We start from the raw sequence: 13,859 nt of genomic DNA, 5'->3' as shown, positions 1-13,859 counted from the left end.
AGTCGTCTATGTTCAGTCACAAACCTCGATACTTTACATGCAGGAGAAAATGCTGCGGAAATACTGAACAGGACAGATAACTGGATAGGCAATCACTTTCCATAGCTGCAGGAGGAAAAAAGATGAACAGCTACCCATAACAAGATTAGGATCTGATGAAATGACTTTCGCTTATACATCTTCCAAATAACACGCACTTCAGCAGCTAAAAGTTGGCTCTTGCAGTAGAAAATAAGCAATGCAAAAGTAACAGGATGCCAACAAAGGCCAGCCAGCTTTGGGGTAAATTTCCTCAAATTCTGCAAGCTGGAAAGGCGTTACCCATACTGAAGGCATTTAGGGGGAAACACTCAGAAACAAACAGGTTTTAATGGGAAACATGGCTCCTGCACCACAGAAGAGTCACATCCAAAGCTGGCAAACAAAGAAAATCTGCCCGCTTCTCCAGAACGTTAGGAACTAGTCTCCAAATCTCTGGGAGTAAAAGGAAATTGAGGCAGAATCTCTGCTGCAAATGATCTGGCACTAAAACAATAGCCAGTTATCTGCTGCCTGGCACAGAGGCACAGAAAAATCACTGCCCAGTCAGATGTCCTGAGGGATTTGACAGACAAGCTCTGATGGATAAAGCCACAGCAATTTGCAATGTTGCTGCCTCCTGCTATTCGCTTCCTCCTCTGCCAGAAGCTGCTGCCTGCACAGGAGGGGATGCAGAACCGGAGAAGTACCTACACACCCCGGCTGCCCAAATTACTGCTAGAATAGGAGCTTAAGCCGACAATTACAGCGGTTTGTGCTGGAGCTGCTAGAGCTGCAAGAGCCTACCTGTCACAGTACCTACTCATTACAGCAAGTCGAGAGGTGAGATCTGACTATCAAATTCTGGCAATTTGTAGCAGGGCAATTTAACAGGCCGGGCTCCCCACAGCCAAAGAAGTAGCATATCTTCTTAAATCGCTATCTCTTCCAGATTGCATTAATTTGCGAACTCTGGCAGCTGAAGGGTGGACAAGTATGTTTAGCTGCCTGTTTCCAAAGTGGTAACCTCAAGCAGAGGGTCAAGGTAGATAAAAGGAGAACAGTAACCTCTTAAATCGCCCCAGCATGAATCACTGGAGCTAGTGAGTCAAAGCTCTCGGTTATTTTTGCTAGAGTCACAATTAGTACTCAGAAAGCACAATTAAGATACATTAGTGTAACAAGCAACCCTATGTCAATTGAGCCATCGGAATTGTAGGAGAGCATCTTCTTTACCTATACAGTGCTTTACCTTGTGATTTGAACTGGGTTTGCGTGGCAAGGTTTTGGTAGTAGGGGGGCTGCAAGGGTGGGTTCTGTGAGAAGCTGCTAGAAGCTTCCCCCATGTCTGATAGAGCCAATGCCAGCCGGCTCCAAGATGGACGCAGCGCTGGCCAAGGCTGAGCCCATCACCGACGGTGGTAACGCCTCTGGGATAACGTATTTAAGAAGGGAAAAAAAAACCAAAACAAAACACCAGGACACAAACTGCAGCTGAGGAGCGGAGTGAGAACATGTGAGAGGAAGGGCCCTGCAGCCCCCCAGGTCAGTGCAGGAGGAGGGCAGGAGGGGCTCCAGGCACGGAGCAGAGATTCCCCTGCACCCCTGGGGCAGCCCATGGCGAGGCAGCTGTGCCCCTGCACCCATGGGGGCCCCCGGGGAGCAGAGATCCCCCTGCACCCGGGGAGGAGCCCACGCCGCAGCAGGGGATGTGCCCGGAGGAGGCTGGGACCCCGGGGGAAGCCCGCGCTGGAGCAGGCTCCTGGCAGGAGCTGTGGCCCCGTGGGGAGAGGAGCCCAGGCTGGAGCAGGGTTGCTGGCAGGAATTGGGACCCCGCGGGGGACCCACGCTGGAGCAGGCTGCTCCTGAGGGGCTGCACCCCGGGGAAGGGACCCACGCTGGGGCAGTGCGTGAAGAGCTGCAGCCCCGGGGAAGGACCCACGCTGGGGCAGCGCGTGGAGGACTGTCTGCCGTGGGAGGGACCCACGCTGGGGCAGGGAGGAGTGTGAGGAGTCCTCCCCTGGGGAGGAAGGAGCGGCAGAGACGACGTGTGATGGACTGACCGCAGCCCCCATCCCCGTCCCTTTGCACTGCTGGTGGGAGGAGGTGGAGAAATGGGGAGTGAAGTTGAGCCCGGGAAGAAGGGAGGGGTGGGGGGAAGGGGTTTTAAGATTTGGTTTTATTTCTCATTACCCTGCTCTGATTTGACTGGTAATAAATTAAACTGATTTCCCCAAGTCGAGTCTGTTTGCCCGTGATGGTAACTGGTGAATGATCTCTCCCTGCCCTTATCCCGCCCCACGAGCCTTTCACTATATTTTCTCTCCCCTGGCCAGCTGAGGAGAGCAGTGACAGAGCGGCTTTCGTGGGCACCTGGCATCCAGCCAGGGCCAAACCCACCACAAGCATGTTTGCTTAAATCTTCTTCCTTGAGATTCACAGGACACTCGAATTTCTCACAAGTGGGGCCAGCGAAATACGTACACAAAGCCAGCTGCAACAGCACAGGCGTAACATGCCCACTTGCTACCCTGCGTAACTTCATTCTGTCTGTGCCCTAAAAGTCAAGCAGCCGGGTTAAATCTTGGTAAAATTACAGCAGCGGCAGCAGCAAGACCAGACTTACTGGCAGAAATGTTCATCTTCCAACAAAACTCCTGGAGTCTTATTTGGGGAAATTTAAAACAGACTTACTTCAAAAATAAAGAGCAACCTTTTGAAAGTACGTTTATTCCTCACTATTGAAAAGCAAAATTAGGAGTTGCTTAGCCATCAACCCTCATGATCACTCCATCTCTTGTGGAGAAACTGCAGCTTCTATTAGAAGAATGACTGATACATGAAACCTAATGTGGGTATTTGAGAAAAGAATATAATGATCTTTCCAGAAAACACATCATCTGATAACCCATTTTTCATGGGTTGCTCTGATCTGACATGTTCAAGAAGAGTGATTTCCAGATGGGTTTTAAAATGCGTCAAGAGCTCCACATATCAAACCAACTGCTGCTGAAACTGCCAGTGCTTGGGGTTGGGGTTTTTTTTTTCCTTCCTCGGATGGGCTAAGAGGTCTTAAACTGGACACACAATAATCCAGCTCTAAGCAGTGGTTATTTAAAACCCGAGCCCTTGCTGAAAGAGAAGACACTAAAGTAGCTGGATCTATCTGCTTACCGCTTGCCAAAAGATCAATATGGCTTTTGGGATACGTAAAGGAAATTTCCTCATGTATAACGAGGACATTTGTGGCAGCGGGAAGCGTTGCTGCCTGCTCACCAGCTCAGCGGAAGACACAGCTAATGGTGGAAACACAAAAGGACACCGGGCAAAAGCAATCGATGAGAAGCCTAAGAAAAAGGCAGTCTGATGGTGTCATCTGGTATTAGGAGCTGCAATTTCTCCGCGAGGAATCAAACGCAGCCGACAGTACTCACTTCTGCAAGTTCTGGGCTTCAAAGCATGATGCAAGTAGAAAATAAGCCTTTTAGGAGACCACTGGCTGGTGAGTGGATGTAAAGCCAAACTAGTTTTGGATTACAGACCTATTATGGCAATAGTTATTACATCTGCTGCGCACCTGAACATTGTCACATAAATATCAGGTACACGAGATACCTGAATTGCAGAACATGAGGTTCCAGCAATTTTATCCCCTTCTTACTTTGCCATTAACAACATGGTTTACAACCAGATCGAACATCAGACAACGCACAATACTGTTAAAAGAAAATTAAAAAAAAATAATTTCTCTGCATTTTTAAATACATTGAGAGAAGCCAGGCTTGATGCTGCAGTCCAAGGAGCTGCATGGGCGCGTAGCCTTGGGGGAACTTTCTGACACCTGCCTTTCTCAGCACGGGCAAGTGCTCCTTTGGCCTCATTCGCTAATTAAAAGTCAGATCCTGGCTCAGAGAAGAGGTGCTCAGCCCTTGGAGTTGAGTGGTGAGTCACGGTGGCAGCTAAATGCGCCCAGCACCTCTAATGACTCATGGGTCAGGTGAGAAGAGCAAAATGATGGGGAGCCGCAATCCTCATTTGCATGTGTATTTTACACCTTCTTGGTTCGCTGTCCTCACGAAAGAGCAAAGGCAGTCGCAATCAGCAATCAAGACAACGCTTTGGCTTGATGGGAACAACTCCCAGAGGAAGACGTATTTCTCCAGCGTACAAAAAGAGAATCTGTCTTACAGTGATTCTTCAGCAGTAATTACAAATCTCCTAAAGAAGGGAAGCCTACCACCAAGTCTACAACCTTGCTTGATAGGTGTGCAGAAATGCAGCGAAGTCTCCTAAGTGGTGTTCTCAGCAGATAAAAATTAAAACTTCTCAGTCTCCTTGCACACTCTCTGCAAAACAAAGATCCCCTCCGGCTCTGCAATTCTTTACTCATTCCTTGGCCAACGTATTTCTCAAGCATACCAAAGCACCTCAAGCAAAGACTTCTGTCTGAATAGTCTAAAAAGTGTTTATTACTTCAACAGGGAGGTGCTACAGAAACACTAAACACCAGCAACACTTTCTCAGGGAAGTAATTTCCTTCCTCCACTAGCAACAGAATCGCTATGAAAGCCTAGCAGTTTATCTTTTTAAAAATCACACTTTTGGTTGGCGAGTTCACGTACGTACATACAGTCACCTCTACACTCATCTTCTGTTCATGCATCCATAAAAACCAAAATCTTAATTCACGTCAGGTCCGCTCATGCAAAAAGGATCTCCTACCACTTTATAAATAGCGGTATAAAGGGAGTTCTTCACACCTCCCAAGTCAGCTGCCCAGTTTACCTGGAAACAGTTTAAAGCAGCAACCTAGCTTGCACGCTCTGAGCCATCCCATGAAGATCCTGCTCTCTCCACTGACTACAAGGCCACAATTTCAGACTTATTTATTTGGCTAGAGCAGTGCCCCACTTCCCCAGACAGATGACTCCCAGTCCCACATCATTTCTCTCATATAGGCACTGCTGGGTTTGCAGCTTTGCGATTTGCCGTGGGGACAGATTCACCGCAAGACTCTGAATCTGTAAGAAAGCCAGAAGCCAACTCAGAACGTCAGCTGGAGTCCAAGGACCAGCACAGTTTGAAGACTTACTTCTTTAGTCAGACTTGCAATGCCGGTTTCTGGTGAGGAACAGTATACACCTCCATGGCAGGCTACGGTCATACTGTACTGGTTGAAACTGCACAGTCACACCCCTTTTATCAGATTAACTGGGACCAGAAGCTGCAGTGGGTTGATCAAGACAAAGTATTACATGAAGAAAATTCAAAATTACGCCAAGAGGAGGATGCCAGATTGATGAGCCCTTCAGTGCTGCACAATTCAGACCGTATAGGTCAGCACATCACTAGAAAGACAGCATTGCACATAGAAGCAGAGCTCAAGTTTAGGACAAAGTAAAGACATGACTGGACAAAAGGGGGAAAAATGTGTTCACAGTTAGGTGAACTAAGCCTATATAGATAGATGCTGTGCTGGTTTAATCAAAGGTCATGCTCAGAAAGGCTTTTTAAGAAGTATCCTGGCTGAAGGTCTTTTTCCCCATTAGGGAATCACTGGACAAGATCTAAAATTAACTAATGATTTGCACAAGGAGGAAAAATTTCAAGGCTACCATAATCGCATTCAAAGTAAGGAGTGAGAGAGACCAGATCTCAGGTTACCGCCTAACGCAGTGCCCACAATATAAAACAAATAAAAATATTGTCAGTATTCCCCCCGTAGCATGGCCTCTGTTGATGGAAGTAGTGAGGGAGAAGGGCTGAATCCTCACGTACAAAGAGAAATAAATTCAACCTTGACTATTCCGAGTGTCATTGACCATCTCAAAAGAGTACTGCGGTGACACAGTACAATAACTAAATGCAAGAAAAAAGTAAAAGGTCTGATTCATCTTGAACCCAATTTTCTCACCTCTAGAATATTTAGGAAGTGCAACTTGAATAACTCCCACATACTTCAATTTACTAAGCATTTAACATGAATTTTATGTTAAAAATATAAAGCTCTATTTATCTGCTGGAAAAAACCCACAAATTGTTAGTGCAGGTTTTCTCACATTGCTCGATCTGCGTGCTTGCAAGGCAGTACACCGACTTCAGAGTCACTTCATTTTTGCATGCACTTCAAATTACTTGGTCACACAATCTGTGTCATAAACAGTTTCCTCAATAATCTGCAGAGCAAAGGACAGGTTACTCCAAAAGCAGTTTTGAGTCCAGTAAAATCAGCTAGACACCTGCAGCAGGAAAAAATATGGAATAACCACATCCTGAACCACCTGATGTACATATAAGCACAGCACAAATTTGAATAGACAACCTGCAAACTCCACCCTTCTTCCATAATGAGCTGTGTCCTTCTGTGCTCACAACCAGGGCACGAGAGCAAAAGAAAAGCAAATCTTTTCCCAACGCGTTTGTGATTTTATCTTGCTAAAATCCACTTGGAAAGAGCAGCATAGCACTTTTTGTCTGGTCTTTGAATGACAAGGAAAAAACCCAAAGAAAACCAGCAGAAGTGTTTGCTGCCCTCCAGAGGAAAACCAAATGAAATTACAGCTTTAAAATACGAAGGTAGACATGAAGCTAGACAAGGGCTAGTCCTACCCAGTTTGAAAACGGCTTTCTTTAGTAGATGACAATCGTAACAAGGAAAATCCACTGCACTGAACGACGACAAGGTTGCAAACTAAAACTGTCAGTAGGGATGCTCACCTAGTTTTAACAGCTCCAAGAGGTCAAACCTTTCTCATTTTTCTTCTCAGTCTTCTACCGCAAAATGCACTGCAAAGTTATGTATTTAATGACCCAAAGCACACACAAATAAATCAGCCTCTGATTTTACAGTGCATCAGCTGTAAAATGAGAAGAGGAGCATCTCCCTGTCATACCGAAATACTGCAAGGGTAACTGCATTGGAGACTGCAAGGGGCTCGGAGCTCCGGAGCACTGACGCTCTCGGGGGTGAGTCATCCCTTACCGGAGCTGACGTCTGGCCCCCCTCCAAGCCAGGAGCAGCTCCCCTTCCCAGCTAAAGGAAATAAATCCCATGGCAATGGGATTCGTCACAACTCCAAATCAAGGTGATGAGGCATAAAAGGTAGAAGTCCAGATGGAACGCCAAGAAATTAGAAGCAGCTTAGCATTTCCTACATGAGAAAATAGATAAACCACGGCTTGATCTTCTGCTGGTGCTATGCAGTACATGGAGCGATGCTGCAAGCTGAGCTATAAATATTCTGTGCCTAAACATGTATTTGGATAAACATTGCCTTCCAAAAAAAAAAAAAAAGTGAGGCCTGAATTTTCATCTTCAGTATTTTCCGTTCTTACATCAGTTAAAGAACACTTTCAAGTAATTGCATTAAAGAAAACCAAGATGCTTACCTGACAGCCTCTGCTACGTTATTGGAAGTGTGACCTGATAAGGCATCGTGAAGGTTTCTGATGAAGTAATCTCTGTACTCTTCAGGCAGGGCCATGAATGTTCCACCCATCACAATGAACTCTACTTTATCCACGCTGTGGCCCAACTGCTTCAGCTGTAAAATTAAAAGTACCAGGGAAAAATTACCCATCAGGGACTTATCTAAAAGACTTCTCTGAGAACCCTGACATTCCTACACTGCATTTCCTTCTTTAGTTGTCATATCTTTTATGAATGACAAACCACTAATACTTTTGTACAGATTTCTTATAATCCCCCCCCCAAAAAACCTCAACAATTATTTTTCTACTGCAAGAACACAGTACAGCTATTGAGCCCAGCATAACAGGTTTTACTTGACAAAGCGGAATTATTTGAGCCTAGCATCTTGCTGGTGGGAGTTACACTGGTTCCAGTTTGAGGCTAGCTTAGATATGGCCAGTAGGAAAAGTTTACTCGCATCTGCTTCAATCCATGTAGAACTAACTTGCCTTAAAAACTTGTGGGAGAAAAGGACTACACTGAATCCCTGGAGAATTTTCCAGTGGATGTGGAGATAAACAGGAAACCAGTCAAAGCAGAACAGGGTCAAGAAACTCTTCAGATCTTCTAATTCTCCAGCAGAGACCCCCCCAAAAAATTTTTGGTAGGAAAGCCACTATTTCAGTACTAAATTCTCCATGTAAGTAATTATCAAGAACTAGCAACTGCCACAAAAGTTCAGTACAATTTTGTTGTAATAGGGTCTTCTATCAGCAATCAGGTATCGTTCAGAACAGATGACATCCTGAAAGAGGTTTAAAACTTGTCATTTATCTAATGGAAATGACTGTTGGACAATTAAAAGGTCTAAAAAGAATTATTCTATGGGGATCAAGTCAGGCTAACAGAGAATTATAGAATAACAAAAAAAAAAATTATAGAATCACAAAATGTTGAGGTTGGAAGGGCCCTCTGGAGATCACCTAGTCTGATCTCTCTTCTCAAAGCAGCATCAGCTACAGCAGTTTGTTCGGCCCTGTGTCCAGACAGGCTTTGAGTATCTCACAGGATGGAGACTGCACAACATCTCTGGGCAACCTGGTCCGGTGCTCAGTCACCCTCACAATTAAAAACTGTTTCCTGATGTTCAAATGGAGTTTCTCATGGTTCGATTTGTGCCTGTTGAGTCCTGTCCCGTTCTGTCACTGGGCACCACTGAGAAGAGCCTGGCTCCATCTTCTTAGTGTCTCCCACCAGATATTAATACTCACTGGTAAGATTCCCCCAAGCCTTCTCTTCCCCAGCCTAAAAAGTCTTGGCTCTCTCAGCATCTCCTCAGGTGCTCCAGTGCCTTCTCTTCCCCAGCCTAAACAGTCTTGGCTCTCTCAGCATCTCCTCAGGTGCTCCAGTCCCTTCACCATCTCAGTGGCACTTTGCTAGACTTGCTCCAGTATGCTCATGTCTGTCTTCTTCTGGGGAGCACAGAACCGGACACAGCTCTCCAGATGGGGTCTCACCACTGCTGAGGCCGGAGGAAGGACCCCCTCGCTTGACCTGCTGGCAACACTCATCCTCATGTGGCCCAGGAGGCTGCTGGCCACCTTTGTCTCAAGGCCATAATGCTGCTCACGGTCAGCTTGGTGTCCACCCAGGTCTTTTTCTGTCAAGCTGCTTTCCAGCTGGTCAACCCCCAGCACGTACTGGTGCCTGGGGCTGCTCCTCTCCAGAGGCAGGACTTGGCATTTCCCTTTGTTGAACTTCAAGAGGTTCCTGCCAGCCCATTTCTCCAGCCTTGTCCAGGTCTCTCTGAATGGCAGCACAATCCTCTGGTCTATCATCCACTCCTCCCAATTCTGTATCGTCTACAAACGTGCTGACGGCGCGCTCTGTCCCCACATCCAGGGCATTAACAGAGATGTTAAATACTGTCAGCCCCCAATATTGACAGCTGGGTTATATCACTAGAGACTGGCCTCCAGCTGGACTTAACCCTTTCAGCCCACCGGTTCAGGCCACTAAAAGCAGCATCATTATTTTCATCACAATCACAATGCATTCCCCTTTCACTGGAAAAATTTACCTGTTCCACTCTGTGTCTTGTCTGGAGATAGGGGTCGTATCTAGCCCGAATGGCCCTCATGGATGTTGGCTAAAAAATACAAGGAGATCCATTCTGTAAACTTTTTTTTTTTTAAAAAAAAAACACCACAGTGAAAAAGAACAGAAGACAACTTTTAGCACTGAAATGCTGAAGTCTTCAAATCCTAATGGACCTTTTAGTCTTAAAACTCACAACCAGAGATTCCATCCAACTGTAAATTTGAATTTGGCTCCTTAACACATTTTTTATCCTTAGACAGTAATATGACAAAGAGAATGACACAATTTTTCAAATTTTTAGTGCATTACAGCAGGATGGATAAAGAATCTCTGTAGTGAGTCTCAAAAAATATTGCAAAAAAATCACAAACAAAATGGTTTTCAAAATACACATTCTTCTGTCCTGTTCATTTCAGTTTTTCTTCACTTGCACAAGTTATCCAAGGAGTGTCCTCTAGAACTCAGTCTAAACTTCAAATATTCTTTCATCTAAACATATTCTTCCAATTGAAATCCCTAATAACTTACTTTTTATATTACTAGCCAAGGTAAGCCTATTAGTGATACTCTAAGATAAGGTTTTCAAGTATCTTGTGTATCCTGGATTTGTTTGGTATTTCGTATCTGTTATATTAAAAGCTCTAAAGGATGAGGACTCTTTAAATCACGCATAACTCCCACATGCTGTTAGTATTAAACAACTGAACACAACATATCCAAAACAACATGAATTATAAAGTAACATAAATATACACAGGATTTTCCTACTTTGCACTAATGGGACAAGCTTCAAGCCACTGAAAAATGGCTAACAGCCAAAATCCATACTAAAAGGATGCTGCATTGCTGTTTACCAAATTAATCCAGTTTGTATTTTACCTCATTTTACTACTTTCTATCTGTACAATAGCTACGAGTTGTTTTGTGAAAATCAGTCTCAGTAATTTAGTCACAAGATCTTTTGCTATTAAACTTTCAGCATACAACAGGAGAGTGCTTTTTTGCTTCTATATATTTAGCAAGGTATCACTGGAGATACGTGTAAGGGCACAGATGTAATTTCAGAGGCACTAACAGCTGAATAACGGGCTTTTCTCCAGAGCTTGACTTTTGTTAATCCCCAGGGTCCTGCAGGTTGGACAGGACTGAAAGCAGGTCCAGTCAGGGCAGGATGTTCAAGGCTGTGTCCAGTCAGTGACTATCTTTAAGAATAGTTCCCAAAACCTCTCCAGATCCCTACTCAAGTGTTTGACAACTGTCACGTTAAAACATTCTTTTACTAGGGCACAATTTTTCATGTTCCAACTCATGTTTGTTGCCGCTCATCCTTCCACTGGGCAGCTCGGAGGAGGAGTCTGGCTCTGCCTTTTCTGTACCCTTCCCTTAAACCCATATTGAGCCACAAGGAAAAGCGTATATTCCTGCAGGACTGTTTAGTTAGGAAAATTTTGACGCAGGTTGATAACTGCTGTAGGAATCGCAGCAAGCGTTCCTTTCAACAAACTGCGTGCAGCAGCGTCCCAAGGGAGACGCCAATGTCACCTTCAACTGCTCTTACTCACTCATCGCTTTCCACAGCTGGAGATTTGGATTAACAGCTGTTCCCACACCACAAGGCGTGGGGTACAGCCACGGTGCTGCACTTGCCCTGCTCAGAACCACAGCCTGCTCGCTCCTGCTCTACAGCGTCGGACACGTATAACAGTATGAACAGCAGCAAGGCGAGGAGACAGAAACACCCGCCTCAAGAATTGAGAAGAATTTCCAGTCTTGTAGTTCAGCTGCTTTAGATCTTGAAGTTTATGAAGTCTGCTTTTGTTTTTTATTCTTGCAGCATGGGTGAATTTGTAGAAATAAAGAGCAGCCTAACCCAGGTTTACAGAGAGTGTAGGCAATGCATTGTGGCAGACTGATGTAATACCTCATATCCAGTGTAAGACTGCGTTGAATATTCAAAATCAGAATCGGGTCCACCTGGGCAGTATCTGCAAATATTAAAAGACAGAAAATGGGCATCAAACTCAGACAATTTCAATGACTTCATCTGTCTGAGGTACAGGTATACAGAGGGTGCAGGCTGAGTAGACGCCGCTCTAACTACCCCATCTCTCATCAGAAACGCAGGGGAACGCAAATTCAAGACAGCCTGACCACAGCAACATGCCAACCGCTCTCTGGCATTCGGGAGCTCTCATATAGGCCAAAACAAATGCACAAAAGCAAGGCCTTATTAGCTCAAGCACTACAGTACCTTAACGCTGAAATACAGCTTCTAGACTAAAGCTGGCTCACGACTGGTCAGCTGAGAGCACAGGGTGAATGAACGAATTCCTGCGTTTCTGTGTCACCCGACATAAATATAGGTACAGACCCAAACGCGCATGCTGAAGACTGCAGTTCTGTGATATCCAGTAACACTGAGAGCAACTGAGCCTCTGTATGTTTATAAACGCTAAGTATACAGTGCAAACCAGTTGGTTTCATTTAATTTTAATGAGAATAGGATGTCAAAAAACACTCCAGACCTGTCAAATGACTCCATCCACATGAAACAACTTGATAAGACTCACTAGAAGTAAAATGTACTGTGAACGTATTTCTGGAACACGGCATTATTTTAGGGAGCTGCCATACAGCTTTGGAGTAATAGTTATACACAGAGTATTAGATTTTAAAAAGTAATTTTACAATCATAAACAATTTAAATATTTTCCACCATTCTATCAAAAACATCGTCTCATTTGATGTAAAATGTGATTTTTGTTTGGCATGGAAAGACATAAAATAGAGACATCATCCTGCTATACAATCTGCATTTCTTTTGGAGAAATTTATGGAATTTAAATATCTTGATGGTGAGAAAGCTCATTTACATTTGTTTCCTGAACGTAGGAACATGCTATTTAATGAATACAGCATTCTAAGACTACTTCGAAAGAATACAGTCCACCTACTCCGGATAACTGCATGGCAGTTTGGTAGTACTGAACTATCAACTACCAACTACTGAACTTCTAGAGGCTTGTCTGAAACTCTTATTCTGTGACACAGCAAGACTGACTTGCGGCTATCACACAGAATCATAATCATAGAATCGTTTAGGTTGGAAAAGACCTTTAAGATCATCCACTCCAACCATTAACCTAACACTACCAAGTCCACCACTAAACCAATTCAGGGCAGAGGAAGAATTTTGTGTTTCCTGGCTTGGTGGCTGGATTATTTTTTCATGAAAGTAAAACCAGGAATCACTAAGGTTGGAAAGGACCTCTAAGATCATCAGTCCAACCATCAACCCAACACCCCCATGTCCACTAAACCATGTCCCCAAGTGCCACGTCTACACATTTTTTGAGCCCCTCCAGGGATGGGGATTCCCTAACCTCTCTGGGCAGCCTGTTCCAATACTTGACTATTCTTTCCATGAAGAAATTTCTTCTAATATCCAATCTAAACCTCCCCTGATGCAGCTTGAGGCCATTCCCTCTCATCCTATCACTTGTTACTTAGGAGAAGACATCATGACGGCTAGCCAGGAGAGGAACGGTACACAGCAGATAGTAATTAAAAGGAATATAAATTTATTCTGAAGGGTGCTTAGCTTTCTTTTGAGGATTGTGGGATTAACGACCAATCTACAGTCATTCTGTGCTCAAAGACGACCCGAGCCAGGAGGGCCGACAGCGCCTTCAACGTTAGCTGCAGGCGCTGAGCACCTCCAACAGACAAGGTAAGAGAGCAGTCAGCATATTGTTACTTACCGTGAGCAGATCTCAAACGCACAGACTAAGATAATATCATCTCTATCAAATCAGACACATTTGATTCACAGTATAATTGATTAGTTTCCTCGCTGCCTGCCCTGCAAACTCAACCCAAGTCATCTGTCACCATTATAAAATTAATTACCAAATTACCATGGCCAAATTAATTTGCTGGCAAAAGTTGTGCGATCCAATTGAAGACATTTCATATACATAATTACCTGGAACATCTCAAACAGAATAGCTGCTCATGGAAAAACAAGAATGGAGCCAGCTCACTGTGTTAGGCAGCTGGTAGTGAAACACACTGATGTTTTGGGAGCGACAAGGGAGGAAAGAAAAGCAATGTTTTCAAATAGATGAACTGATATGGTTAGGAAAAAAAAAACCAGATGAGATTTCAGGTGCACAGACTCTTAAGTCAGACAGAGGTAACGTACTTCAGGGTAAACCCAGCTTGGGTTTCTCAATTCAAATAAAACTCAGAAGTTATTCCCTTAACGCCACGAGCTCTTGGCAGCTGGAGGCCTTCCCTTCCATCTGTGCTCTCGTTTCATTCCAGAGCC

General features: G+C 44.5%; 1 protein-coding gene across 3 annotated transcripts in view; it reads right to left on the bottom strand.

Moving 5' to 3' along the window:
• ELP3 (elongator acetyltransferase complex subunit 3) overlaps window positions 1-13,859 on the bottom strand; it is a 99,031-nt gene that overhangs the window by 77,743 nt on the left and 7,429 nt on the right. For all 3 annotated transcript variants that reach the window (XM_075707443.1, XM_075707444.1, XM_075707445.1), the window contains exons 5-7: window positions 11,451-11,514; window positions 9,510-9,578; window positions 7,408-7,562 (exon numbers count right to left, since the gene is read on the bottom strand). In XM_075707443.1, the coding sequence (XP_075563558.1) occupies window positions 7,408-7,562; window positions 9,510-9,578; window positions 11,451-11,514 (288 nt within the window). The remainder of the gene's footprint in view (window positions 1-7,407; window positions 7,563-9,509; window positions 9,579-11,450; window positions 11,515-13,859) is intronic.

Source organism: Pelecanus crispus, chromosome 3 (assembly GCF_030463565.1).
Source record: "Pelecanus crispus isolate bPelCri1 chromosome 3, bPelCri1.pri, whole genome shotgun sequence".
NCBI lineage: Eukaryota > Metazoa > Chordata > Aves > Pelecaniformes > Pelecanidae > Pelecanus > Pelecanus crispus.
The sequence above is the reverse complement of the archived record's forward strand: the minus strand, read 5'-3'. Positions and strand labels throughout refer to the sequence as shown.